The sequence below is a fragment of the Folsomia candida genome, unplaced genomic scaffold (genome assembly GCF_002217175.1).
Source record: "Folsomia candida strain VU population unplaced genomic scaffold, ASM221717v1 Fcan01_Sc018, whole genome shotgun sequence".
Classification (NCBI taxonomy): domain Eukaryota; kingdom Metazoa; phylum Arthropoda; class Collembola; order Entomobryomorpha; family Isotomidae; genus Folsomia; species Folsomia candida.
This window is the reverse complement of record NW_019091210.1, coordinates 431,674-459,174: the sequence shown is the minus strand read 5'-3', so window position 1 is coordinate 459,174 and position 27,501 is coordinate 431,674. Positions and strand designations below refer to the sequence as shown.

General features: G+C 36.4%; 4 protein-coding genes and 2 long non-coding RNA genes across 7 annotated transcripts; 3 read left to right on the top strand and 3 right to left on the bottom strand.

The window, feature by feature from the left end:
• The first annotated feature begins 503 nt into the window (after nt 1–503).
• LOC110857184 lies at nt 504–2,483 on the top strand. The gene is made up of 2 exons (XM_022105792.2): nt 504–1,640; nt 2,078–2,483. Exons 1-2 carry the CDS (start codon nt 1,216–1,218, stop codon nt 2,436–2,438), a joined length of 786 nt encoding a protein of 261 aa, XP_021961484.1. The 5' UTR covers nt 504–1,215; the 3' UTR covers nt 2,439–2,483.
• On the bottom strand, nt 2,476–5,861 carry LOC118438051. 2 transcript variants are annotated; one of them, XM_035857745.1, is made up of 6 exons: nt 5,704–5,861; nt 5,428–5,554; nt 4,333–5,118; nt 3,420–3,906; nt 3,214–3,340; nt 2,476–3,148 (listed from the first exon to the last, which is right to left on the bottom strand). In XM_035857745.1, exons 2-5 carry the CDS (start codon nt 5,515–5,517, stop codon nt 3,336–3,338), a joined length of 1,368 nt encoding a protein of 455 aa, XP_035713638.1. In that variant the 5' UTR covers nt 5,518–5,554; nt 5,704–5,861; the 3' UTR covers nt 2,476–3,148; nt 3,214–3,335. The 2 variants fall into 2 exon arrangements, with proteins under 2 accessions (XP_035713638.1, XP_035713637.1); XM_035857744.1 differs by having other exon boundaries at nt 2,477–3,148; nt 3,214–3,906.
• Nucleotides 5,862–7,795: 1,934 nt separating this feature from the next.
• LOC110857386 lies at nt 7,796–11,557 on the top strand. Its single transcript, XM_022105982.2, has 7 exons — nt 7,796–7,907; nt 8,006–8,070; nt 8,161–8,225; nt 8,301–9,074; nt 10,476–10,926; nt 10,986–11,104; nt 11,176–11,557. The coding sequence occupies exons 1-5, from the start codon at nt 7,843–7,845 to the stop codon at nt 10,641–10,643; spliced, it is 1,137 nt and encodes a 378-aa protein (XP_021961674.2). The 5' UTR covers nt 7,796–7,842; the 3' UTR covers nt 10,644–10,926; nt 10,986–11,104; nt 11,176–11,557.
• Nucleotides 11,558–11,581: 24 nt separating this feature from the next.
• LOC110857385 lies at nt 11,582–13,104 on the bottom strand. The gene is made up of 2 exons (XM_022105981.2): nt 12,579–13,104; nt 11,582–12,242 (listed from the first exon to the last, which is right to left on the bottom strand). Exons 1-2 carry the CDS (start codon nt 12,959–12,961, stop codon nt 11,993–11,995), a joined length of 633 nt encoding a protein of 210 aa, XP_021961673.1. The 5' UTR covers nt 12,962–13,104; the 3' UTR covers nt 11,582–11,992.
• A 2,310-nt stretch (nt 13,105–15,414) lies between these two features.
• Nucleotides 15,415–15,901, bottom strand: LOC118438037. The gene is made up of 2 exons (XR_004836579.1): nt 15,777–15,901; nt 15,415–15,693 (listed from the first exon to the last, which is right to left on the bottom strand). It is a non-coding gene; the product is annotated as an uncharacterized LOC118438037 (long non-coding RNA).
• A 621-nt stretch (nt 15,902–16,522) lies between these two features.
• On the top strand, nt 16,523–16,941 carry LOC118438099. Its single transcript, XR_004836596.1, has 2 exons — nt 16,523–16,645; nt 16,720–16,941. It is a non-coding gene; the product is annotated as an uncharacterized LOC118438099 (long non-coding RNA).
• The last annotated feature ends 10,560 nt before the right edge of the window (nt 16,942–27,501 follow it).

Here is a 27,501-nt window from a genome sequence, read left to right as displayed (position 1 = left end):
TCGTATTGCTAAAATTTTGTTTTCGTATTTATCCCTCTATCCCTCTATTTATCCCTCTATGTAGATGCATAAATACATACGCAAGTTCTGCATACGCAAGTTCTGCATTTCCATCATCACGTACATACATTCTGCCCGTATTATTTTGCAGAGAAATGCTTACATTTGCAGTATGCATGTACAGAATAACAAAGTACTAAATATATGTACAATGTACATGCATTCGTGCGTATGCAATATGCATTGTGGAGGAAAGGATTGAGATCATTCTACCCTTTCTACTAATACATACATACATCTAAAGAACGAGTTATGTTGCACGTACACTTTTCTACCCTTCCAAAATATCACCACCACCAAGGATGCAAAACTGCAATGCAACTTCATGCAAGGAAACGCATCTCGTTTATTCTCACACGGCGTAGTAGGTCTTTCAACCAAGGCGAGTTACTGACCGGAATCACACACGCTTTTACATATTTAAGCCCGTGGTTTAGACAACAAAGACTCATTCACAGATTGTCTCTTCTTGAAAGAACACTCCCATATTTTGAAACTCGGAATAAATTTAAGTATTTTGTCTTGAAAAATATTTACAAAAAGTGGATACATATTTCATAAAAGTATTTACTTAACAAAACGAAGTTGTTAAAAAGATTAGACTAGCAAAGTGTGAAGTTGACGTGTTTTTTTCTGTGCATTCACATGCGAACAAAAAACTGTAAAATATTTACAAAAGTAAACTTTTGTATTGCTGATAATTATTATTAAAATTTTTAAAAGTGGGTACATACCAAAACCAAGTTTCACAAATCAGACTTATTTACATATCCTCGCAAAAGAATTAAGTTGGCGTGATTTTGTGCATTCACTTGAGAACAAAGAAGTGAAAAACATTTATAAAAGTGCATACATTTTTCAGATATTACCATTCAGTAAAATTATTTACTTAACAAAACCCATTTTCACAAATTAGACATATCCACAAAGTAATTCGAGAATATTTCTTACATTTTGTACATTCACATGCGAACAAAAAAGTGAAATATTTGTATTAACAGAAGTGTATATTTCTGATTGATTATTTCCATTAAAATTAAAATACGTATAAAACCCAAATTTCAAGATATTTAAAAATCAGACTTACGTAAAAGCAGTGATTTCTAAAATTTCCAAAATTTTGCGCATTCATATGCGAACTAAAAAGCGGAAAAAATGTGCAAACCAAAGCATCCCAAGATAACCAAGGGGTCATCGTCCCACTCCCTGAATAAAACATTAGTCTCCCGTAAAAAGTGTCCCCCGATCGAACCCACCACCAATTTCATCCTGGGGTACGGCTCCTTAATAAATCCAGACTCCAAAGAAGTCACGCATCCCGGATGTGGCCCCTCAGTCCCCGTCTTGGTCAAAGGTTTCAAGAGAATCTTCAACTGTGCTGGACTCCTGTTGGGGAAGAAGACCACATTTCTTGGCGTGGAAGAGGACAACGCGTCCTATTTCACTGGGGTGGCATTTCCGGTCAAGAGCAACGCCACTCTGATGGAATTTGACCAGAGGGAAGCGCATTACAAGAGGAAGCTCGTGGCTGAGGAGAATGTCAAGTTTTTGGATGACGAGGATCACATTAGTGATGGGAAGTAAGGATTTTTAACAAAATATTGGGGGTATTCATTGCGTGCAAAAAAAACAAAAAAAAGTTCGCAGGGTTGGAAATTGGTTTGGAAATTCATTTGCAAACTTGCGAATTTAGTTAGCAAAAATAGTTTCAAAATTATGTAGCGATGTGAAAATACGAACTCGCAATGCATACCACGAACATGTTACCAATTTTTAAGAATGAGGCAATTCACACAGACCTCGGTAACAATTTAAAATCCGAAAATTCTGTAAACTTTTAAAAATTTTGCTAAAATTTCTAAAATAAATTAGCTTCCAAATTTTTGCAAACTTACTGACAAATACCTGTGGTCAAGGACCTATTTTTATTTGTCAGATTATTTTATAAAATTTACAATTTACAAATGACTGTATGAACTGTATTGATATCTTAAACATTGTCTTTTTCAAATTTCAGAAATCTTCTCAGATTCTGGATTTACGTTCCGCAATCAAAATTCGTCACCAAACCGAGCAAACCACATCCCATTTACCAATCCTACTTTGACATTTTTGTCGATGGCTGTGTCAAAATTGGGAAGCAGTTCGAAATACGGAACTTTGCGCAGGAATGTCTACAAAGTACGGAAGGCTGGTTGGATCCTTTCTTTGGGGGGAAAAATTGCTGGGAGTTTGACCGCGATGAGGGCATCGACAAGCTGAAGATTGTCCACGATACGAAAGAAATTGATGAGGAAATTATGTTCTTTGTGGAAACTTACATGTTATTTATTGGCCACAGAAAGGAGGACGAGATTGAATATATTTTAGAGAAATGAAGAAGTAAATAAAGAATCTCATTTTTGTACAAAGTTATTTAAGAAGAGTAAAATGTGTTCTGTTCGCTTTATTTTTGTACAAATTTTGCAAATCGTCCGTACAGAATTACGTGACAAATAACTGTAATACCACTTTTAATATGTACATTTGTTAATGATCATCCTCATAAAATTGACTAAAAATATCAACTTCAAAAAATTTACTCTACAAAGATCTGAACCTCTCTTTTGCAAAAGCACCACGATAATTCCCTAATTTGACCGTCATAAATTGTATCACGTGAAGTAAAAATGATGTTACCATTTTGAAAAGTATTTACATAAATGCATTCTGAATTCAATATTAAGCACACTTTGATTTAGTAAATCCAGAGTAACGTGACGCCAACGTGATAAAAGTATAGTTTTAAAAAATAAGGTGAACTGAAAATATGTACATCCAAGTTACATTATGTAACTTACATACACGTATGGTATAAATACCACATGCTTATCTTGTCATGGGAGCATATGGATGGAGAATAAGATGAGACATACATATGTAAAATAAAATTGTGCACGCACGCACTGACATTGCAATAAATGACCATATTTGTACAACTCCACTAATTTAACGGCGTAATTGGTAAGAATTATGAATAAGAAACACTAATTGGCAAATTATGCTCTCGAATAAACGTCTGAAAATCGTCCGTCGTCCCCTCGTTCATCTGTTCAAATTAGCATAATATAAACTCAAATCCCTTCCACCTGTAAACTAAATTATAAAACGTACCCAAAATCCAGTAATAGCTACGCTTCGAATTTTTCGCATCGTCCTACATGACAGGAGGATATCTCGCATCTCATCCAACAGTCTAAACTCTCCATGACCAGTAAATTGAAGTGACATGCTCGTCACACTTGTAAAATTTTATTAAAGTCACTTCTTAAATGTTAATTATTACAATAATTACAGATCAAATTGTGTGAAATTATAACCTCTCCATCCCGCCATCCCTCCCAACACGGCAATTATCAGTTTCGAACCGAACTCGTAATCATTATGGCCCTCAGGAAAAATCTCAAACTCCACCTGACCGCTTGTCAACTCCCAATCGCCGAAAGATTGTAATATTCCCATCAAACCCAAAAAATACTGATCAAAACCCCCTTGAATAATTAACTTCAATTTCAATTCCTTCACGGCCGGGAAGAGATTGACCAGTCTTCCGGCAGCTTCTCCATCGTCGGTGCGATTCTTGAATGGACAATGGACGCAAGACAGATCAAGCGACGTTATCCCAATGTGACGCAAATGGTAGGGTTCATCCATTGCAAAAATGTCGAAGCTGCATAAAGGAAAGATGCTCGACATGGAAAAATGTGTCACTTTTGGGAGATTAGTGACGTTCAGTGAGTCCTTAATGATATACGAGTGGGCATTATTCAGTCCGAGGTGGGTGAGATTAGGGAGGTGCAAATTCACCTTAAAGTAAAATATAAGCTGTATATATAAATTAGCCCTTTAATGAGTACGGTTGACTGCGAGAAAATGCATTAATTTGGGCAATAAGTATGGTGTAGTCGTAAACGGGAAGAGGAATTTAGTAGTTTTAGTGTAGATAACTCGAAGAAAATGAAAACATTGCGTTAAACTGGGAAATGTCAAAATTTTCGGTAAGAAAATGTTTCGATTTATCAATTGGTTGGCATATTTATGTAGGAGAAGTATGTACATATAAAAAGACAACCGATTTTTCTCCACAGAAAGAAAATCGTGTAAATCAGACCTCCCAAAAACGACAATTGTCTTTCTTTCAAACTATAGCATTTTTTATGAAACGGCAACTGTCTTCATTACGAATCAAAGGGTTAAACTTAAGTAAAATGAAAAAATCTGTAAGGATTTTACCTCTTTCAGGGATTCATACCAACTAGTATGATCCAAGGTCAAACTTTCCAAAGAATCTCGACAACTTTCCAGCATTTTCGTCATCTCGCCGGTTTTGAATTGTAAACCACTACGAGCATCATAGTTGAACCGCAAGTTTTTGAGTTTTCCGCATGCCTTCATGTCCAAGTAGAAATTCGCGGTAAGGTCGACTTCTTCCAGGTGGGGGGCCGAGTTGACCAGGTTTTGACAGAAGGTCATCACGCCCTTCGACCAGTATTCCCGGCAAATGGGCGAAATTTCCAAGAAGAATGCTTTGAGATTTGGGAGCGGTCGAAATTCAGCCGTCTCGACCTGCGGTGGTGGTGGTGGCACCTTTCTACCGTGTTCCTTTCCGTTAACGGTGATCCAGAGGTGAGTCAGGTTTGAGAAATTAAAAATGCACCAAATTTCCTGCACTAGTTCAAACGCCTGGAGGTTGGAGAACTTTAGGGTTTCCAACTTATCAGAAATCTCGGGCAAAATTAAGACAAAGTTGGGGGGCAGATTAGTCACATTCGGGGGACATGTACAAGGGTAATTGTAGCAACATTTAGTGTCCTTGTAGAATTGTAATGCTATGTTCCTGGCTAATTCGGGATTGAATGAGGTCAACTCTTTACAGTTTCTGGGGTTTGGTGGTATCGAATAGGTGAGAAGGGCCTGCTTGCCGAGAAATGTGGTGCCCACGTCGGCCCAAAGTGTGCAAACGAGGCGAACTGACTTTAACGTCGGGGTGTCCAAGGAGGAGAAGACATTGTACAGAATCTGAAATAATAAATACATATTTATCGTAATTGTGACTTATGTATTGTCGAATTTTTATAGCCGGTCATCTCATTTGCATATTTTGACGAATAAGCATAGAGTTTATTCAACATGGAAAACCCATATCGCCGAAAATGGGCAGAGATTTATGCAAATGAGGTGACACGCCAAAATATAAGGATAGTATGTTCCAAGTTGACTTTATATTTTGCAGTTGATCAAATATTGCTAATTTTTATAAGTCGAAAAAAATGTCGATATTGCTCATTGCCGAATATGGATTTATGAAGTAAGTAATTAATTAAATACCAGAGGATTGAACAAGGCCTTCATCCCCACTTCGGCATCGATGTTGGCGACAAGGTTCAAATTTCTCAATTGGTCAACCTCGGCCTGCATGCTGGTAGATCAGTAGATGCTACTGCCTCCTTGTCCACTAAATTGATAAACTATTAATTACAAATTGTCGTAGACGGTGCATTTGAAATAAATATTGAACATTTTAATTTGACATCATGTTCAATATTATAAGCAAATAATTTATTACGTACAAAACAATAATCCAAAACAAATTACAAGTCAGACCTTATTAATTTTCTTCCGCAAATCACGAGGAGATTTTGATATCCAACTTTTTTCTTCGGCCAAACAAAGCAGCACAGTGAGTTTCAAAATAAGTAATTAATTTCAATTCAAAGTACAAACTATTAACAACGTCAAGAATACAAATGTGAAATGTATTGTCAGCTGGGGTGGGTGTTCTAAATGCAAACTGCAGGGTTCGGAAATCCCTGTGGTTTTTGTAGAAAAACACAACCCGGTGGGTGTCTCCGGGGGTTTTAGGGGCTTTTTGCAGATTATGGGGCGGGGTTGACACCAAATTCCTAACATTACATACTATTATTGGTATTAGATTAAAACTAATTCAATATTCGTAGTTAGCATGAAATTTGAAGTGTTTTCATTGACATGGATTTTTAAAGCAAAAAGTAATGTTTAACATATGTAAAAAACCGAATAATAAACCAGGAATATGTAATGATTCTTGGAAGCAGGGCTGTTCAATTACCAATGGAAGTAATTTATTCTTAATTCTTAATTACTCCGACTGCGAAAATTGGAATTAAGTACTAATTACAAATACTTCTTTGTCCAGTAATTGAACTTAATTATCAATTACAATGACTTTGCAAGCATGTAATTGACTTTCAATTACCAATTACTTATTAGTAATTGAAAGTCAATTACTTAATTACTAATTACTTAATCCTCATACTTGAAATTAATGAAACGCTATTTAGGTTAACTTTTTCGACCAAAGAATTCATTTCCGAATAGGATAAAACTTTCATAAATATCTTGGTACAGCAAGCAGTTAATCTATATAGTCCAAAAGTTTAAAATTGCTGTGGATCTTTACTCCAGATAGATAATGGCCTTTTCTTCCCACAATTACAACCATAAAATTGTTAATGCGTACATGTCTATCTATTTTATTTTACCTGACTCTGACTAATGAGATTTCTTAGGTAATTTTCGCAGTCCATGGAACACAACCAGTTGAAACAATTGTAATATAAAATTGTAATAAGCTTGAAGTGCAAAAGCTGAATGGGAATGACTACCAAAGCGTTCACAAGAAAAGATATTTACATATTTCGAGTTATTCGGGAGAGTGAGACTTGTCGTATTTCATTCCAAGTATTTTCGATTAAGTAATTGATCAAGGTAATTGAGTATTCAATTACTAATTACTACTTGGCCAAGTAATTAAGTACTTCCAATTTTAATTACTCCAGGTCTTCCAAGTACTTAAGTACTTAATTACTTTGACAAATACCGGAGTAATTGAAATCAATTACCAATTACTAATTACTTCAAGTTAGGTAATTAAGTAAGTAATTAAGTACAAAAGTAATTAAGTACCACAGCCCTGCTTGGAAGTTCAAGTCGCACATAAAATGCTTAAACTTTCATGCTGAATCAGAAAATTTAATTCTCATTAATTTAAGTTGTAATGGGAATAATCGTAGTTCAATCTACAATAACCACAACCCACAAAAACTCAGGGTAGCGAACCCTGGAACTTGGAAGGAAGTAAGTTTGCTGCATGCACCACAGGGAATTTTTCGAGTTGCTCAAATTTCCCGATAAATATGTATGTATTCGACAATTTATGACAACAAATTTTTTTCAAAAATGATGACTCATCATTCGAAAATGTATACTTAAGATCAGCCTAAGCCTAAGTATAACGCTTATTTTAACGCTTATTTTTTTGACACCCACCACCCCCTTTTAACTGGCGTCACATACGCAAAATTTCATTGGCCCTGGACCACTCACCAACATTCTTGACATTATGAACATTACGAACGTTCCCTTTCTTATCATGGGGAGAGATTGGAGAATGAGAGGAAAATTTGCTTTTTGCTGGATGAAATTCATACGATAAAATTGTGCATGCACTGCCCTGTAGATACTTAAATGAACTGCACAAATAAAGAATGAGCATTGTCATGGTTTGGGGACGTTCGTAATGATAACGTCCTCACGGCTTCCGCGGCCACTGGTTTCATGAACAAAGATAATCGTCACTCTAAAAGTCTAAACTGAAGAAGTTGAAGAACACGAACCGAGATTCTGAATCTCAACGTACCCCAGCAGTTCGCACATCGTCAATAATTTGCAGCCAGGTGTTTTTTTGATCCATACACATGTCACATGTATTTTTTTCGTACTTGCAATAAAAACAGGAAATTGGCCACTTTATCTGAAATGTTCGTGAGGTATGTTTCACGAAGTTATTTGTTAATTTGCCAATAAAAAATGTCTTTCAATTTTTGCCGAATAAGCAATTAAAGCTGTTGTATTTTAAATTATACAGAAAAAAATCGCCGGAGCCAAAGCCATCATCAAACTTCACCGGAGGGATAAGTCCTTCGAGCTTTTGTAAACATTTAAGAATTAAATTAATTTACTAAGATTTAAAAAGCTGTTTCCTGTCTATTTACATTTTTCATTTTTAATTTAAAATTCTAGATGGGCTAACTCCGCCGGAAACCTTCAGTGGCAGTGCCATGTCGAAAGCTTTAATGAATCCGTTGGTGAGTCATTCGTCTACATTATTTCTTCTTAAAATGTAATCTTTCTTTAACCTTCTCATTCTAAATTAACACCAGATTTTCGACATCATCTCCTCCCATCTTGATGTACCCGACTTGAAGAATTTTCGCCTCGTTTGCCACAAGGGGGCCGACGTCAGTTTGAATGCATTAGGAAAGCGAACCCGTCTCCGCGTCACGCAGCTTTACCGCTACGACGGGTCAAATTTATACCAGGCGAACCACGTCAACGATCAACTCTGCCGGCGCCTCGTCGTCAGTGACAAATCTGATGAATTTCACCACCACGTCCCCGACAACAAGATGGTAGCCGTCATCGTCAAAGTGATCACGGACGTGTCCCCAATCACTCGCGATATCGAGTTTCGCCTCAGTGAGGAGAAATTTGTGACCGCTTTTCTCATCGGGATGAGGCTACTCATGTCGAACAACATCCGACACATTTCGGTCATGTTGGACTGCTGGTTTCCCGACAAAGTTCCAGCTCAAATGCGTCGAAAACTTCCGGTTCAGGCTGGGTTGACCTCGCTCAAGTTGCACTACCGAGGTCAGTGTTTCCTTGACGAAGACAACCTTGAGCAGTGTATAGTGTTCCAAAACTTGATCGATTCTGCGCCAAATTTGACCTTTTTGGACTTCGCGGCACCGTTCTATCCTAATTTGGAGGGGTGTAAAAATCTCCAAATTTTGAAATTTCATGCAACACATTGTAACCACACCGCCCGGTTGGACTTGGTCGCTGTGTCCGAGATGTTGACACAGGTGAAGGATTCCTTGATCAGGATGGAATTTCGCAAAAGCTGCGATACTGAGGTTTCGGACATGACACAGGTAAAAATTTAAAAAAATAAAAATAGAGCCAAATTTGTAAATATAAGAGATTGATAATCTTTGAAGCTTGTAAAAAAAAACCTTTATTACAACCACTGGACCCCACGAATGGGCCATTACCCAGGGAGGGAGAAGAGTACCTGAGCTTGGCAGTGGGGAAAAACGAGAAAAACCCACTGCAGGCACTAGGACTTGAACCCAGCACCTCCATTCAGCCCACTCAGGTGGACGGTAAGCAGGACGGCATTTCTGCCACTCCGCCTCGTCACCCTTCTCATAATTAGCGTCATAAGCAGAAGCAGAGGACGGCTAAATATCTACGAAAAATCCATGAAATGTACGAAAAAAACGCCAAAATTTCTACAAAGAAATATATATTGCTTTCAAAATCTTTATGTTTGAATTTACCGCTCTGTACGAACTGTTTCGTGGTTCAATTTCTTTGAACAAAAAATTTCGCCAAGAAAAACAATCAAAAATTGTCGTAACTAGAAAAAATCACCTGGAAGAAATCACCTAAGAAAATATCTCCTGTAAAGAATCACCTATCGAAAAAATCACTATCGGAAAGAATCCCCAAGTTAATAAATTATAGAATAGATTTATTCTAAATTAATACAGAAACATTAGAACTAGTCTGTAAAGTTAATTTTTTTGAAAGTAAAAATGATCTCGCTGGAAGATATTTTTAGACTGATGGTGATTTTTATTAAACAACTTGGTTTTAAGGTTTTGACAGTACATAGGAGACATTCATACATATGTAATAATATGTGGTCAGAAGTGACCATACAAACTACGCAGAGTTATGCTCAAACGAAGTGTCCCTTCTAATGAGGCATAAAAACAAAAGGACCCTTTTAATCCCTTGTCCTGGGAAAAAGGTTGGAAAATGCTCAGCCCTCATAAAAGTCGACAAACTTAAAAATTGATAAATATGGAAAACTTTGTTAACATGCATATTTTAACATTTTTCACTTTCTTGTTGTATGTATGTACATTTTCTGAGTATTTACATACAATGTAGTAAAAAAAACACGAACCTTACAGGAATTCAACAAACTCTGGTCTCTCTATTTAGAGTAAATCTATGTATAATTTATTAATTTGGGGATTTTTTCCACTGGTGATTTTTTCGATAACTGATTTTTCCATGGGGGATTCTTTCCGGGAGATATTTTCTTACGTGATTTCCTCCAGGTTATTTTTTTTCGGTCGAAATAATCGCATATTTAAATATTTATGTATGTCGGAAAATATGGAAAATACTTTGAAATTTTTGGAACGTATGTATAAAAGTTAGGGATCACGCCAAAGTTTTGTCGCCAATCGTCCTATGTCATGTAAACAAATTGAAAATACATATTCGTCCCCTGGTCATAATTTCTTTGTCAATTTCAGAATCCTTTCGTACCTCCCGTAATGTCGAACCTTGTCTCTCTCACCCTCCATGGTTGGACTGGTGACCTTTTGCCACCCATTTTTGACAAGGAGTACCTCGGCCAGCTCCCAAAACTGAGAAATCTCTCCGTTACCAGCATCACCGGCTCCACATTGGACCTCAAGTAGTCAACTAGTCCAACTTTGTTCCCACAACGGCATCGAGTTGAATCTCTCTCCATGAAAGTTAGTTGGCCCTCGATAGACGTCAATATTGCTGGAAGAAGGATCGTCCAATTATTTCCGGCCGTTAAGAAATTTGATTTAACGATGGAAACCACTATCCAGCACGTCAAACAGATGATGAAACCCTTCCAAATGTGGGACCTCGAGGAGACCAAGGTTACCTTGAGATGGATCGATGAACCCGCTTTGTTGGTTGCAGTCCTTAAAAACATGTCGATTTGGAAGGGTATTAAAAATGTTGGGGAAAATTTCTGCAGGTATATTTAGTTATTCTATTTATTTCAGGGGTCAAGCGTGTCCAGTTTCACGTAGTACGCATCTCGGAGGACGATTTTTCTCCATACATTCTACGTCTTATCTGCTACAGTGAAGGATTTGAAAGCGTGGAAATCTTGGGGGTTGTGGTACGTCTGTATATATTAAAAAACTGTAAGGTCATTAATTTTTCTAAGATTCGAATTTGTAATAAATTCAGGTGCCGGACGTTGTGAGACTGATGCGACCAATTTTTGAAGCTAGTGGTGCACCTATTACTTTTAAGGGAGGTGTGCATCGCGAAAATTAATATTGAGAAGAAAAACCTTACTTGGTAAATAATAATTAAGTAATTAATTTGGGTTGGTTATTTGATGTTAAAATTTCTCAAAATAATAATACATATGTATGTATGTAGCAGATTCATATGTAAATATGTTTGTACATATCGTAAATACATAATGAGGGTATTCATTATTTCTTCGTATCCTTAGTATCGTAAAATAGTTTACGAATAAACAAACAAGGAGTCGAATATCGTAAGCGTAGTAACGTGATTTTTGGTGACAAAATCTTACGACGTTTTCAAAATCTTGTCACCGTCGTACGATTAGAAGAATATTGGTACTAAGGATGCGAAGAAAAGAGTGCCCGTTATTTATAACCTTACGATTACTCAAGTATATATTTACCTTTTGAAATTGAAAATTCAACAAATTTTGAACAAATTATAAACATTTTTCAAAAGATGTAACAAAAAACGGAATATAAACAAATACCTTAATATTTTATATAAGAAGTTTTATGGTAATTTTACAAATTAAATGAATCATTTCTTAGTGTATTATTTGAATCTTGTTGTCTGAAATTAAAAACTTGATAAATTTTGAACAAATTATAAACAATTTTCAGAAAATAAAGCAATAAACGGAAAAGATTATTTAAAAAAATGCATTTTGCCTCAATTTAACGCCTCCTTCTCGGCGTGATGACATATTTCAAGAGCGGAGCACGTGGTGGGGGTGATTTTGACCTCTTCAGTCCCCCCGTGACGGTGATTCGGTGGATGAGATAGCTGCTCCTGCTTCGCATGGATCGTGGCGGTTAGGGGAGTTGGTATCCGGACCAGATGGGGATGAAGTGGTCGAGATAGGAAGGTCATCGCTTATCAAGATCGCGACTGGGTGGGAATGACCAGGACGTTCTGGATGTTGGTGGAGGGTCGCGCAACTGTAAGCGGATTGAGGAATGTCGCTGGCTGGAGGATGTTTTGGGGTCGAAATCCCCCTATACAAAATAAAATGAGGGTACGTTTTCATACGTGCTTGAGAACAGTCAGTAATAAATAATAGAAACATTAAAAAAAATGAAAGCCAAAAAATCCATCTCTCTCATCTTTTCGATGAATTTGAAAAATCCCTAAAAAATATATTGGATTTGTCCAAAAAATCCACCCATGCGGCCATGTCATCATTTCCTAACATTTTCACTAAAATTAGTGTTTTTTGAGGTTATGAAACTACAATTTTTTTAAGAATCCACAGGCTAGACCAAAATCACAATACTAAAATTTAAAAAAATCTACACCCGATCATCTTATCTTATCTTTTTTGCATAACTTACCTCTCTTCCTCCGATCCTGCGGTCGGAATCCTTTCCGATAAGATTCCCGTCTCTTGCAACCGGTCAAACTCGTTTCTCCACTCGATGTTAAACTTTTCCATTACAATTTCAATAACCATGTCCCCTCCGAAGTTGGGTTGGTCGGTGGGCGAGGGAAGGTAGACGTGGACCTGGACCCACGTGGCAGCCACCACGTGCTCCCCCACAGCGGCAGGGTTCACATCCGCCTCGAAACGAAAACCACGCCTAGCCAGGACTCGAACCGCTTTGAAGTACGTGAACGCCAAGACAAACGAGAGGTAACAAGTTATCCCCAGTTTTACTAAAAGTTGCGCCAAGTGGATTAAATCTTGGAGGAAGGAAATTGCGTATTGGAAGGTCATGGCACTTTAGAAACTGTATGCAAAGCAAGGTAGTCAAATTTGAGCGATTTTTGGAGAAATTGTGTCCAAAAATGAGTTGAGGTTAAAGAATTTGAGAACTCGATGTGAGATGAGGAATGAACTGAACCGACTGAACATAAATCCTGCAGATCGGACAAGTTTTAGAGGAATTTTTTGATTTCATTCATCGCATCTAAATATATATGTAGTCAATAATAAGTATTTATTTTGTAGATATGTACATATCGTAATGCGTCTCACTCATTGAATCCACCGGATATAAAACAAAGGTGAATAGAATGCCAGACAAGATCGAGATAAGGCGAGGAGTACAGTCTGCGTAATTTACATATCTATCACCTACAAAAATACCTGAACTGACTCAGGGAAAGAGATAAGCTTCTTAATAAGTTTAATAACGATGAATGAACGAAAAAAGTTATAGAAACAAAATTGTAAATTTCGGAAGAAATTGTATCCTAAATTTTAGGTAAGAATTCGACCCGGTTTTTGTGAAGTTTGGGTCATTTTTGGAGAAATTGTGCCCCGAAATAAGTTGAGATTAGGTCACGTTTTAGTAGACTTTTTTAAGATATCATTTATCATCTAGTCAGTAATAAATATGTAGGTATAATAATTAATAATTCCTCTCATCTCATCCTCACCCGGAACAAAGTTTAACAGAATGAAAGGATAAAGCGAGGAAGACAATCTGCATACTTCGCATATTTGGACTGGACTGACTCAGGATGAGAGATAACGTTGATAAGTTTGATAAAAGGATAAAAGCAAGAAAACATATTGAGTTAGTAAAACAAAATTTTCAAATTTGAGGAGAAATTGTGTCCCAAATTTTAAACTTGAGGTAAGAATTCGACTCGGGGTTGGTCGTAAATTTTAGAAATTTGAGAGGAAAAATATGCTAAGGTAAGAATTTGAGAACTCTATGTGGAGGAATGCACCGAAAATATCTAAATTCTTGAGATTTGGAGAAGTTTTAGTAGAATTAGATATCATTCATTGCGCCTTATCAATAATACATATACATACATGTGATACATACATATGTACATACACATAAGTTTGAGATCAAGTGAGGAGGATAATCAGCATATTTTATTATAATACAACCTGGACTTACTCAGGATGCTAGATAAGTTTGATAAAGATGCATAAAGGCTAAGAAAGAACTTACAGTTTACACAGTAGCAGAAATAATCTTGCACGTAAAACAGGAAATGATAATTTATGCGATATTTTATACTTACATTGACCACCACACTTATGTCCATACATACTTCATAACTAGACATTAATTTAAATTTGCTCATTCTGAATGTCCGAGAGATCTGTCGTCTCATGGTTTCCCACCCCATCGACAATTTTAATCGGTGACACTAATCGGCAAATAATGCTCTCGAATAAACGCCTGAAAATTGTCCTTCGTCTCTTCGTCCATCTGTATATGTACAAATTAGCAAAATAGATAAGATCAGCTCACGATAATTCTTTAACTTGACCACTCACTAGACTCATACGATTATCATCCAGCTATTTTTGACAGGTTGGCTGCAATCGCATAAATCTACACCAGTGCAATACTTCAGTGATAAATAGATACTTCGTTCTGCAGATGAACATAATTTTTGTAAACTTAATACTCTACCTTTCTGAATTGTTTCAGAATTATTAAATCAGAAATCGGAAATATGTAATTAAATCTTAACGGACTTATTGGGACCTGGGAGGTCGATATCATGTTTGTCTTGCTGCAGAAATGTTCACCAATTGTCACTTGTGCATTTTTCACATTGCATTTCATAATGATGCCAGTGACAAAGGAATAAAGAAATTTCAGTAAAAGTAACTCGTTAAACTTCCTTCTTAGTAACCAAATGACACACGAGGAACTTCAAATACTATCGATAAACCCCAAATCTGGTTTTATTATCATGAGGAAACTACTGTAATATTCATATTTATTTGGAACCATTCAAAATTTCCATTCAAAACGGCACCAATTATAGCTCCAAAGCAATTGTATATGGAAGTGAAGTGGAGTCACTTAACTTAAATATTAGTACCTAAAACCCTCTTGATTTAGCACGTTATGGATTTACAACTTCTTCACAAATGCCGACCTTGAGATACTTTCCGATTTTCTATTTTGTGATTAACTCTTTACTCAAACATCGAGGCGTGGTTCTTGGGGTACAATTAGTCCAACAGGGCTGTCCATATAGCCGTAATTATGTATATACCTTAATAAGTAAATGATTAAAATTGAATCATACAATCCCTCTAGCTGACGATGAGAGCCTAAGCCCGCAAAGCATAAAAACAAGATTTACATACTGCATACAGTCACTCATTGGGACCAGAAATAATGGTGCGATGCTATAAATATATCACTGACAAATTCTTTAGATGCTTAAAACAAATAGAACCATTAATTTCAATTTCAATATGTGAATTTAATTTATTCCAATCAAGCACCAAGTGTGGTAATTAAGTGTTTTAAAGCTTAACCGAATTTAACATCAAATTTTTGAAATTGATGGGTTTTTGATATCCGGTAAAGTCTAACCGCCTCTTGGTCCGGTGTATCCGAGGGGGCAGAGAACGCCGAAAAGCGTGCACGATAACGGAACAAGGTTGAAAGTTTGGTTGTTAGAAATTGGGATATTGGAAAAGAAAAGCTTCTCCTCTGGATTCATGGACATTGCTTGGATCTAAAAAAAATTTTACCGAAATTAATATATATCAGTAATAACTAAGTAAACTAGGCACAAATATAAGATATGTCTCAACTTACCCCAACAACGAGGAGAACAGCAATCAAGAAATATTTGGCAAACATTTTGTAAAATTCTACCGTCGGCTTGAACTTGGGAATTTGAGAATTTGCAAAATTGATGAAAATGAATTGATAATGTGTGAAATGGGAAACTCACCGGCTTTTATATGGATCTCGACTAAAAATTGTTCATGACGTTTGGCCGGATGTGCGCATATAAATAAAATTGGTTCAATTGAATTACCTAAACCAGAAGGAAATATATCTTTTATGCAAAAATTAAAATTCGTAAAACAAATTATCTGTGCAATCGGTGTGCTAAATCAACATTTGCTCTATCCAGGCGTCACATTGATGCAAAATGTGTACCTTCTACCACTAATTTGTGTTAGAGGCAGGTTCACGATCAATTCGAGTCACATGCGGTTGGTTATTTAATTATTAAAAATGAAACTAATAAAAAACGGCATTGATCAATGTGTTCTGAACTTGTACCTGAAAATGTGTCAAACTGCCAGGTAGTTTCTGTGGTTGCCGAAAATCAATCAGGAAAATGTATGGACATTAATGGACAATGAAATACTTTAGGTATATTTGCAATACTAAATACACAGTAACGTTAACGTTATGGAAGCAGTGCATACCTGAAATTTTTGCGTATTTAGAAAGTATATACCCTTTTGTAGTTGAATTAAACCAACTCTATGTGCCCACGTCATGAACAGTTTTTAGTTAAGATGCATTTAAAAACCCGTGAGTTTCTCATTTCTCAATATCAATTCATTTTCGTAATTTTGCAATTCTCCATTTCCCAAGTTCTACCGACTTTCCAATTTCACAAAATGTTTGCCAAATATTTCTTGATTGCTGTCCTCCTTGTTGCTGGGGTAAGTTGATACATTTATTAAATTCGTGGTATAATTATTATATCAATTTCGATAAAAATTTCAAATATTTTTAGATCCAAGCAATGTCCATGAATCCAGAGGAGAAGCTTTTCTTCGCCAATATACCAATTGCCACTAACCAAACTTTCAACCTTGTTCCGTTATCCTGCACTCTGTTCGGCGTTCTCTGCCCCTTCGGCTACACCGGACCCAGAGGCGGTTAACTTTTGATTTTTAACACGTATCAAAAAATAATACATTTGATATTAAATTCAAATAAAATACTTAACTTGAAATACTGAACACGCTAGTATACATATATTTATTTAAAAGATGACACATGTGTCGGGGGGATCCATAAATTATGTCTCGCAAAAATCACGATTTTCTAGACCCCCTCCCCCCTTTAGCATGTGTCACATAGTCACGATATCATTGGAGCCTTGGACCCCCCCCTCCCCCCTCTCGCGTGACTTAACTTATGGACCGTACATCGCCAGATCCAATTAAAAGGTCAGTTTTACTACTCCGTAAAAAGCAAGTTGTACATAGTCCTTATCTTGAGCACAATGAAAAGATATAAGTTAATATTGTTAAGACCCCGAAATCGGCATACATCTTTAACTAATAATAGCTGATATTGCACTTATTGTATGACATGCATGCGAGAGAACGTGGAGATTACGTGTTAATAGCCCAAGCCTTATCAATGCTGACGAGTGAAGACACGAATCAATGAATGACTGAGTCATCTTCTTGACCCAACGTTTAATTCATTACTTATGTAAAGTTAGATCTGTTTAGCAATTAGATAACATCATACGACATCCTGTTGTTTTTGTACAATCGACATTATTGCGAACACTCGATCTTTATTCAATCATGGAACTTGGACTCCACACGACTAAATTAAGTGAGACGATACAATGTTGTTCTCATTGGAATATTGGAATGACCTACCCATTTTTGTGTGATAATTGTGCAACGACGACCCACGTAATGTACGGATGATAATGATAATGTAGAATTACTTGCCTTTTAATTAATCCACTTTTAATTATTACGACAACCACTTTTAGTTTAGCAATCCTGAATTGTGCAGGATTTTAGTTTAGTTACGAGTTGAGAGTGAAGATGTGAACTACTTCTTTTCCCATTTAATAAATCATCCAATACAGCCTCAACGGGAATGTGAGACTAATAATTATTACGGGTACTTTGTATAAAACCCCACAAGAATCAGTGCATCAATTTTGTGTGTTAACAATATTTATGAATACCTGCATATGCACAAAATTCAATTCGTCAAGACAAACAAATGTGTACGGCATGCCTTATCTACGTCCGCTCATGGCTTATCTACGCTACAAATGTTAACTACTCGCTTACTGAATTTTGTATTAATACTGTTACTCCTATTTATATAATTGGATTGATCGGCGTTGGAGGACATATTTTTGAAATTGAGTTTATTGACAAGCTTTCGGCACAAACAGATACCTTCATCAGGTCATAAATTGGGGTCAAAACATAAATGGCGAAGTACATACATATTTGTTTTGAAAATAATGCAGTTCAGTTTTGGTGATTATGGCGATTGATTATTTAAAAAAAAACTCTTATTTAGTACTATTTCCCGCCGTTAAGAAACTTAAGCTAGGCTTATGGTGATTTGGTTGGAACAAGTCCATCCAGGAGGTAAACGAGGTGATGACACCATACCAAAACTTGGGTTTGGAAGAGGTCATCGTTCGTTGTGACGGGATCCAAGCATCCCCCGTGTTGATCGCAGTCCTGGAAAGCGTGGCGATTTGGAAAGGATGGAAATTTATATAAATTTTCTTTAATGGATAAGTTGGATTATGCAAATTGTCTCGATCAGTGTTTAGATAATTGCTTGCATCTTTTCCACATTGTTGTACTACTGCAAGAAATTCACGGTGCAAGAAATGCAGGGTGTAAGAAATTGGAGCCATTTAGCAATTCGCCCGTTCATGCTTTAGCCTTGATTACTAAAGTAGCAATACAGATGATCTGCTAAATGACGCTTATTGGATGCATTTGTTGGACTCGTGCCACAAAGTATGTCTAAAACCAATGTATTGCTGTAATTCTTTTGCAGGTGGTTTTTAAGCCAAATACGACACATAATTTAAATTTAAATTAAAGTTCTTGCAGATTATTTATCACACCAAACTCTAGTGATACATAATTACTTGAAGTTGTAGTTATCTATATGTTTCAGGGGTTAAACGTGTCGACTTCCAGAACACTTGCATCAGGCAGGACGCCTTTACTGCCTACATTGAAGGCCTCATCTTACACAGTTGGGGATTTAAAAGTGCAAAAATCGGCGGCGGTTATCTGGATGTGGCACATAAATACTTCTGTTTTTATCTTGAATTTTGCAATTGGCATGAATTAAAAAATGTATGTGCTAAGGTTTGTTATTGATTATAAATTCAGGTGCCGAAAATTTTGGAAGTAATACAACCAATTTTTGAAGAAAGTGGTGCTCCAATTCGTGTCAAGGGAGGTGTAATTCGCAATTAGTTTAGAATTTAGGAAAGGATAGAAATTAAAGTTTTACCATATCGGAAGGAAATTTTTACTGACCGGTATAATTTTCATACCAAGCGGTAGCAACTTTAATATTGATAAATCTATACCGGCATAACTGTACCAGATTTCTAACAGGGTAGTAATAATTTAAAGCCATTCTCATATATGTACCGATGTATCATAGAGTTGGTGAAATAAGTAAAAGGATATTGAAACAGGATATTTATGGTGGTTTGCTAGCTTAAAATGCAGATCAATAAGAAGGAAAAGAGTTTGAAAAAAATAAACAACAAATTTGAATTTTCCAAGTAAGGTAGATATTTTCATACTTGTGATTGATGGTTTGGTGGATATTGTTCAATTAAGTAAGCTAAAGCGTTATTAGTACATGCATATAAATATGTATCTGTATACTGGTTTTCAAGACCAATAAAGCTTAATTACCCCAATTATATTTACCTAATACAGTTATCCTCGCATTTTCTTTAAATTTACTTAATTAGGTCAAGGTTGTTTAGTGCGATTATAAATAAATAGTTACATGTGTATGTTTCCATCTAAATATTTCTGAATGTATTTATATACATGTCCAACTTTGTCCAATTCATTAAAGATTTACAACGTACTAATTTTCTTACCTAGGTATTAGTAGTAATTTAAATACTTAAAATTTAAATTGGTTGACATTTAGCTAAATTCATATACATATGCACAGGCGTACATTCACTCAATTTAACCATTAAGGTTGACTTATTTGTATGTTATTAATTTTTCTAAATATAACCAGAAAGAATTTGAAAACCAAACTCGTATTTTTTAAGAAACCATGAAAGTTCCCAAATTTCCTAAGATAACTCTCCCATCACACACTCCTTTCCACGCCCTGCAAAGATTTGTCGTGCTAACTGAAAAACTTCCCGGTTGTATTTCGTGGAATCGGGAGACATGGCAACCAACGCCGAAACCCAGGGGGGAAACTACCCCTTGGTATGTCCTCTCATTTGTCGTAATGGCGACGACAATTGTGTACATTTGCATAATACTGCATCAAATTGTTGTGCATGAAAAAGATCCAGATCTTTCGCTCACTGCAGGGATTGTGTTTCTCATTGTGACTTTTCTTCACGCCTTAGTGTGCAGTTTCATTGTCACCTTTAATTTCAAAAAGACGGATATTTGCTTCGTCTTGTGGAACTTGGAAAATGTTGGGAAATCTTGGAATTATATTCGTAAGTATTACAAACATACTGAAGGTTTACTGGGCGTTGATGTGTCATAGATTTTTATCGCACTCTCCTATTATTTAGCTCTCTTAAAATCACGTCAATTTCAATGAGATTATGTATTTCATTGATGTTGAAATATGCAAATACAACTTTTGATAGTTAAAAGTAAAGTTAATTTCTGTATTGTTAAACCGTACCGTATACGGACAAATAATTTTATTTGCTTGTAATTTTTCACAGTAAATATTCTAGAAAATACATATTTTGATTCATGAGTCATTATGTTGTATTGTTCGATTTTCCAAGTTCAACTTTGGTCCGAAATAACCCTGTTTCTCCGTCTGAGTTCATGCACTCTCCATAATTTTATGATGTCATTGTTAGTTCGTTACTACTAATTTGCTCATTTTTAGAGAACGAAGCGAACCAAAAATACAATATGATCGGTCTCGTCCTTCACGGTCTTATTCTTGCCTTCATGGCTTTTCCCTTGTTCGCCTGCATGGTCCCCCTATTTCTCGACAATGTCGACCCGACATATTTTCTCATCCGCAACGTAAACTTTCTTCCATTCCGTGTCAAACTACTTTGTCGAATGCTAATACTATTTACTACCGTGTTTCAACTTAATATCACCGGCGTGGGATTTTTCATCATTCTCGCAAACGTGCTTCTCCGAGTGACCATCTCCCTCACAAGAATAACACCTTTTACACCGTCTCGCTATAGAAACGTCCAATTTTTCAAATTTTTCTTGCAATACCGCCAACTTCAAGTTATCAACCGTGTCTGGAATGACACGTGCTACTTGCTACGTGCTACGTGCTGCCGTGCTACAGGGCGACATCCTTCGCCCTGTTCCTCCCGCTCGTCGTGGGCGTCCCCTTGGGCTACACCTTGATCAAGTTGAGATCACTGATGCCGTTTCCTTTAACGTTTATATTTGCCGCGTTATTTTTCATCGGGGTGTCCATCGTACATTGCACGGTGCCCGTGATGGTGGAAATTACGATGCGGTCGAGAGATTTCAAAAGGGCGTGGAAACTGTGCAGGTTGTCGCCCTCTGGTGCCAAGCAGGTAGAGAGTTGTGCCGCATTAAGGGTCCATTTGGGAATGTTTTGTGTAGTAGGTGTGAAATCGAGAGGGATATTCTTTTCTATGATGATGTACTACACGCTGTCCTTGATTATAGCTTTGTAGATCAGTCCAGAAGTTTGTGGCGTGTAAAATAACACGGGCGTACTCAGGACGTCAAGCAAACTTGCGAAAATAAAAAATGTACGTATCTATGTATGTATTTACTTTTTAATATTTTCTTCCTACATACAGTCACAATTTTAATGAGACCCTTACCATAGTTGGCATTCTGTTCTCGCTAATAACCTCTAAAATACGAAAAATAAAATTTGGCATCAATGTGTGGGAAAGAAAAGTATGAGTGAGATCTGACGGGTGCATTTATGTGGTGGTCGCGTAGTACAAAGGAGTACGTCTGGGGCTATACCGGAAGATGCTCCTTTCGAGTGGAGTCGGGGTCACCTTGTTTTTGCACAATACCGTTATTTCTCATTCCTACAAATGATCTCTATAATGAAAATTATGTACATATGTAAGGAACAAGAACTTGTAAACTTTCTTCTTTGCGATGTGTAACTCAAATCGGTAAAACTTGGGCGTATAACCGTAATTTCGTTCAAATAATGATTAATGAGTAACTTCCCTTCGTCAGAAATGGTATAATCTTTTTTACTAATATTTTACCAAATCTCAGCCACGGTTCAGACGACAACGATCAAATCCAGACCCTTGATTAAGGCCTAATCAAGCTTGAAATATATTTATCTAGATATTTGTTATTTTGATACGAATACCATAATGTTGGAAATCTTAAGTACATCTGTTACCTAGTCCCCTTCCCCGACCAAAAGGTCGTGAACTTCAAAGTCCCCAAACTATTATAAAGAATAATAAACCATAAGAATAAAATTTGCTAGTGTTTAATGAGACCTCACTGAGATGAGACCATAATTCTTTTTTTTAATTCCCTTGAATACGACATTGAATTCATAACTACATCTGGTATCAACCAATTAAATTTCCGTTATTTCTTATAAAAGACCAATGTTTATTCAACCAGTTTCCAAGTTTTGAGTTTTTTTTGCCGAAAATCACGAAAAATCAATAAATCCTAAAAAATTTAATTTCCATAAATTATTTAATATGTTATATATTATTTGTTAAAAACCCAAATTGTGTAAACATTCCAAATTTTGTTAATTACGCATGCGCTTGTTTACTTAAATTAACTCATTTCATTATCTAACATTCGTACCAATCTAAATGATATGCTCTATTTTAATTTATCATTTTATCTTGGGATTAGTTATGGTATACAGACTCAAGATGGAGAATTGCATAATTACTTTAATTAGTTATAAATCACTTCATCTAAAATTAGTGCTTTATGGGCCCATAGCCTCGAAAGGCAATAAAATAACATTATTATTATAGACTATCGGCGGCGCCTTCTGCCGTCCCTCGGCGCAGCTTGCCGTGCAGCTTCCCGGGCAACGACCAAAATTCCAAAGATGCAGTATTTCATAATTAACGATGAAAACCTCTTGATCGCACACCCGGCGGTTGCTAGAACTCTTTTAATCCCCAACCCGGCGGTGGCTAGAACCCTCTTAATCACAAGCTTAGCCTCACCCAGAAAAATAACGACCGCCACCGCAATAATCGTGACGCATAAACCGAGAACATAAAACAGTGCGGGAAATGCTGTCCCCGGAGAATTATGGATCTGAACGTTTCTCTCTTTAAAGTTGGAATTGAATTGCAGAAATAACTCTGCTAAAATCTGGTTCCAACTCCACTTGCGCTAAGTCTCGAGCCATCCCTTGGAGTGCTTTCCATCTCCCAGATATACCAGATTCCGTCAATCTTGCAATACATTTGGATATTGTCGGCCAAACGTAATTATGGCTGGCATCCGTCACCATATAAAATTGGAAGGGTAGATCGTGCCGGCTGTCCAGGACTAACCGCTTTCCAAGTATTGCTATTAGCGAGGTAAATAGCGGCAATCCCTCTTCATAGTCTATCATTGCTAACGTGGCATGCCTCGGAATTTCCACTCCTTTGGTCGCGATAATGATTTCTGAATTGGAAATATTTCTCGCAATCGCGGGCAACCTCTTCCTTACGAGGATACACCGATCTACAAAGGTTGACAGGAAGGTAGCGTATTTTTCATTCCATGGTGACGAATCTGTCCTAAGAGATTCAAGCAGCGGTAGCAGGAAAAGTTTTAGGACGGATATGCGCCCTCCGGCTGGATGGCGAATACTGCTTATCGTAATTATTGGGAGATTAGATTTCGCCAAGTCTTCCAAAGTTCTGGGAACAGTGGGAAAGGGTGTTACCATCAAACCTGACGTAATTGATCCATGGTACAAATTTTGCATGAGAACGTAGCACCCAAAAAAGCACACGAAAAGGATAAGAACGACTTTTCTCTGTTTTTGCAATGATTTTACCATACCACTGCGATACTGACTTAGCAAAATTGATGTAAATGTTATTAAATCACGCAGGAATCTGGCAACATATTCTGCCTTGTTTTTAGGGAGATTGCGCATACTCCGGTTAAATTGAATTACAATAGTTATTGCGATGCAAAAAGCTAAAATTAAAATCCACGTGGAAAGATCAAATGGGGTAAAAACGTTCTCAAAACTACTTTTCACTGTGGGAAATTGAGTGAATATGGAAAATTGAAACTTTTCAAAACTTAGAGTGACCAGAACTTTGTCTCTGTCTGTCAATAGGTTCTCTAAGAAATTTTCGCTTAACTGAGAATTGAAGGTAATCATCGAGGTTATAGAGTTCACGTCGTAATTCTTTAAATTTCGTTTTTGCACTGTGGTGAAATTAAGTCTCAATCCTATGATATTGCTCTGACAGAATGGTATAGACTCTGAGACGAGGAATCTACTTAGACTCAGCCCGCAAGAAGTCGTTTTATTAAAATCTAAAATTCCCCAGACATTTAGACCGCAAGCAAAATCCCTCCTTGCATGTCGATCTCGTTTTGTCGGTGCCAAATTGAGTTGATCATATCGAACGAGAAAATGTGGCTGTTAACAAATTTGAAATTGCGACAGGGTAAGCACGGGATGAAAATGCCACCTTCGCCGAAAAATACTAGCTTAGAGGCCCCGATAACCTTGGGAAGTTTATTCTTGTAGCGCAATGAGTGAGAGAAAAACACAAAGATGTAATTGGGTCTAGAGTCGGTGACAAAACGCTGGAATTTGGCTGAATTTAATGAGGGGTCTGATATAAATAATATTTCTGAACGAGGGGATCTTTCAATATGGTTGACGTTTTGCATGAAGGCATTGTTCTTTGCGGGATAATTAAAATTTTGTATAATTTTTACACTGTGATGATACGAAAGGGATGAAAAGTTTTGTAGTCTATGTTCCCAACCATTCTCCTCCCCATATTTCTGTATGAAATGCAGGTCAAACTCACCCGCCCCTACGCTGTTCCTAATTCCTATAGCCAAGAGGATAAGAGATATTGAGAAGGGATGCATTTTTTTAATCAGACAGCTAGATAAGTTGAATTCTTGCAATTTTAGATTTTTTTTGTGTCACTATCTCTCATGCCTGGAGTCGAATGTGAATGAACCATTGGCGTCAATATTATGCCAAGGACCCGAGCAAAATATTTGCAAGAGCATCATGGGATATTAATACGTCGAATTGTACAACACGCCATAAATGCGCTCTTAGAAATGTGGTGTAGTTGTATATTTATATAGATATATATGTAAGTAGTTCTCGGTATTATATTTTCTACCAATTGGTAGTAGCAATATACCACTTAGTAGAATTTGGTGACCATTATGGTAAAGCTTTATTACGGAGATGCATATGCATCAGATATGCATGACCATCATTTTAGATACGTGCATAATTATTACGACCACTTCGAAGAGTAATTCTTACCGTATGTACCACACGGTATTATTTTATTACAAGATTTCTTAGATTGTACGCCTACCCCTGGACGGTGAACATGCACTCTGCTGAACTAGGAGCTAATTAATTTTTCATGTACATGTCAGTGGAAATAGTGGGAAAGTTTAAAGTTGGCGGTAACTATGTATTGTTCTAGAAGTTTTGATTTCGTGACAACCGTTAAACACGATTTCAAACCACTTTAGCATATGTGTTTTCCCGTTAGGTTGCGAAATTTATGCACACTCTTAGGAATCTGGTATTGAATTAACACCGGTCGCAGTACAAATACTTATTTAGTAATTAGTACCGGCATGAAAATTTCTGGCTTAGCAATGTTATAGTATTGTGATTCATACTATTAATAGTCATAAACAAACTACTACCATTCCGTAAAGAAGTTACTACCAAATCGATACTGCTACAGAGCACACTCTAAAATTTAGGGTCCAAATATAATTGATTAAAATTTACTCGAGGTTGAATACAGTTGTCGATGATACAATTGGCTTTGTAAAATTTATCCTATGGAAATTGAAATTTATCCAACGTTGTAGAATTTCCCCTCAACCTTGAGTAAATTTTACACAAACCAGTTGTATCATCGCAAATTTTAGTAACTTTATTTAAGGTATACATTAAAATGTGACGCTACTAGAGTTTTACAGTGCACGTATCTAAATTTAAATGTGTTTAAACTTTGTCGTAACAATGCAATTTATTGTCACCTAAAAAAACAATTGTTGTCGAGAGTATAGCGTTGCCTTCTATTTATACATATGTATACTCTCTCCCTCCTTTGGTCCATGTCATGGTAATGTTTATAGTAGATATCTACTTATTCGGCATATGTACATATGTACATTGAAGTAGTGCGATGTGGCGAAATGGGTGAAAGCCCGATCGCGTTTTCTCCCAACTTAAAAAGATTCAACATGCATGTTTTGCTAAAATAGACATGCGACGACAGAACGAAATCGCAAATGTCGTCGTTATGAATAAATATTTGTGCACAACTACCTATGCTAAGTATTTAAATGTTTACATCAGTTTACCCATTCAGGCCACACCCTTAAACCTAACTTCACGCTTTTGAAAAATTAATGCAGTCTCAATTCTACACTAACATCTAAACTATCATGCCCACATCGGTGGAAGAAATGGTAAATTTTATGGAACTAATTAACTAATTTTCTGAAAGGTTCATGACAACCGCTAAACACGATTTCAAACTGTTTAGCCATACGTAGCGAAATTATTGCCCCTAAAAATAACGGATGATGAAATAAATCTTAAAAGATAGCTTAGGTGGAAGCCCCAAGAAGAAAACCAGATATCATCATCGTGTATGGAAATTATGTGTTAAATCAGTGTTCATCTCGTGATTTTTTATGATTAGGGGCAAACCACCAAATAACCCCTAACGAAATTTCCTTTAAGATGATCTCCCATATGCCAATTATGTATTTTTGACCTTTAACTTCCTAGGGTATATTGTACCACATCCACTCAAATGGAAGAAAATACGAAACTCGCCATCTTCAAATCCAAATTAAACCTAAGTTAAAAATCTAAATTTGATCAGATTTCGAAAATTCTTGTACGCTCAAGATAGTTGTTTCATAAAATATGTTCAACGCAAAAATAGGTATTTTTGTTTAAATTATTGACTTGATTCAAAAATTTTCTGCTCACTTGTATTTTGTCTAAGAAAAAAATCAAAAGTAGGCAAAAGTTGAGTCCTATACAGGATATTAAATTATATTTGGCTATAATTCGCCATTGTGTTGTTTACGTATTCAATTTTAAAGTTTTGGTTTCATACATATTTGATCTTAATTTTTAACATCCTCTTGCCTGAATATGTGGGTTTCACCTTTCCCACCTCCGCGTAATCAAATCGCAACTTGGAAACCTATTCATGTCCTGGCGTTTTTTTTCAAAATGAAGATTTTATTACAACAAAAAATTCGATAATTTGTATGTTTACACAGTTAGATACATAGTTAGATTTCAATTTTTGTCTCCCATGAGAAAT

Excerpts from the sequence above, each read along its gene's own strand:
- LOC110857184 (XM_022105792.2), top strand. The coding sequence starts at position 1,216 with ATGTGCAAACCAAAGCATCCCAAGATAACCAAGGGGTCATCGTCCCAC. Across the intron at positions 1,641-2,077 it reads GATCACATTAGTGATGGGAA|AAATCTTCTCAGATTCTGGA; the intron begins GTAAGGATTTTT and ends TTCAAATTTCAG.
- LOC110857386 (XM_022105982.2), top strand. The coding sequence starts at position 7,843 with ATGTATTTTTTTCGTACTTGCAATAAAAACAGGAAATTGGCCACTTTA. Across the intron at positions 7,908-8,005 it reads TTATCTGAAATGTTCGTGAG|AAAAAAATCGCCGGAGCCAA; the intron begins GTATGTTTCACG and ends TAAATTATACAG. Across the intron at positions 8,226-8,300 it reads AAGCTTTAATGAATCCGTTG|ATTTTCGACATCATCTCCTC; the intron begins GTGAGTCATTCG and ends AATTAACACCAG.
- LOC110857385 (XM_022105981.2), bottom strand. The coding sequence starts at position 12,961 with ATGACCTTCCAATACGCAATTTCCTTCCTCCAAGATTTAATCCACTTG. Across the intron at positions 12,243-12,578 it reads GCAGGATCGGAGGAAGAGAG|GGGGATTTCGACCCCAAAAC; the intron begins GTAAGTTATGCA and ends TATTTTGTATAG.
- LOC118438051 (XM_035857744.1), bottom strand. The coding sequence starts at position 5,517 with ATGCAGGCCGAGGTTGACCAATTGAGAAATTTGAACCTTGTCGCCAAC. Across the intron at positions 5,119-5,427 it reads AGGCCTTGTTCAATCCTCTG|ATTCTGTACAATGTCTTCTC; the intron begins GTATTTAATTAA and ends TTATTATTTCAG. Across the intron at positions 3,907-4,332 it reads GGTATGAATCCCTGAAAGAG|GTGAATTTGCACCTCCCTAA; the intron begins GTAAAATCCTTA and ends TTTTACTTTAAG.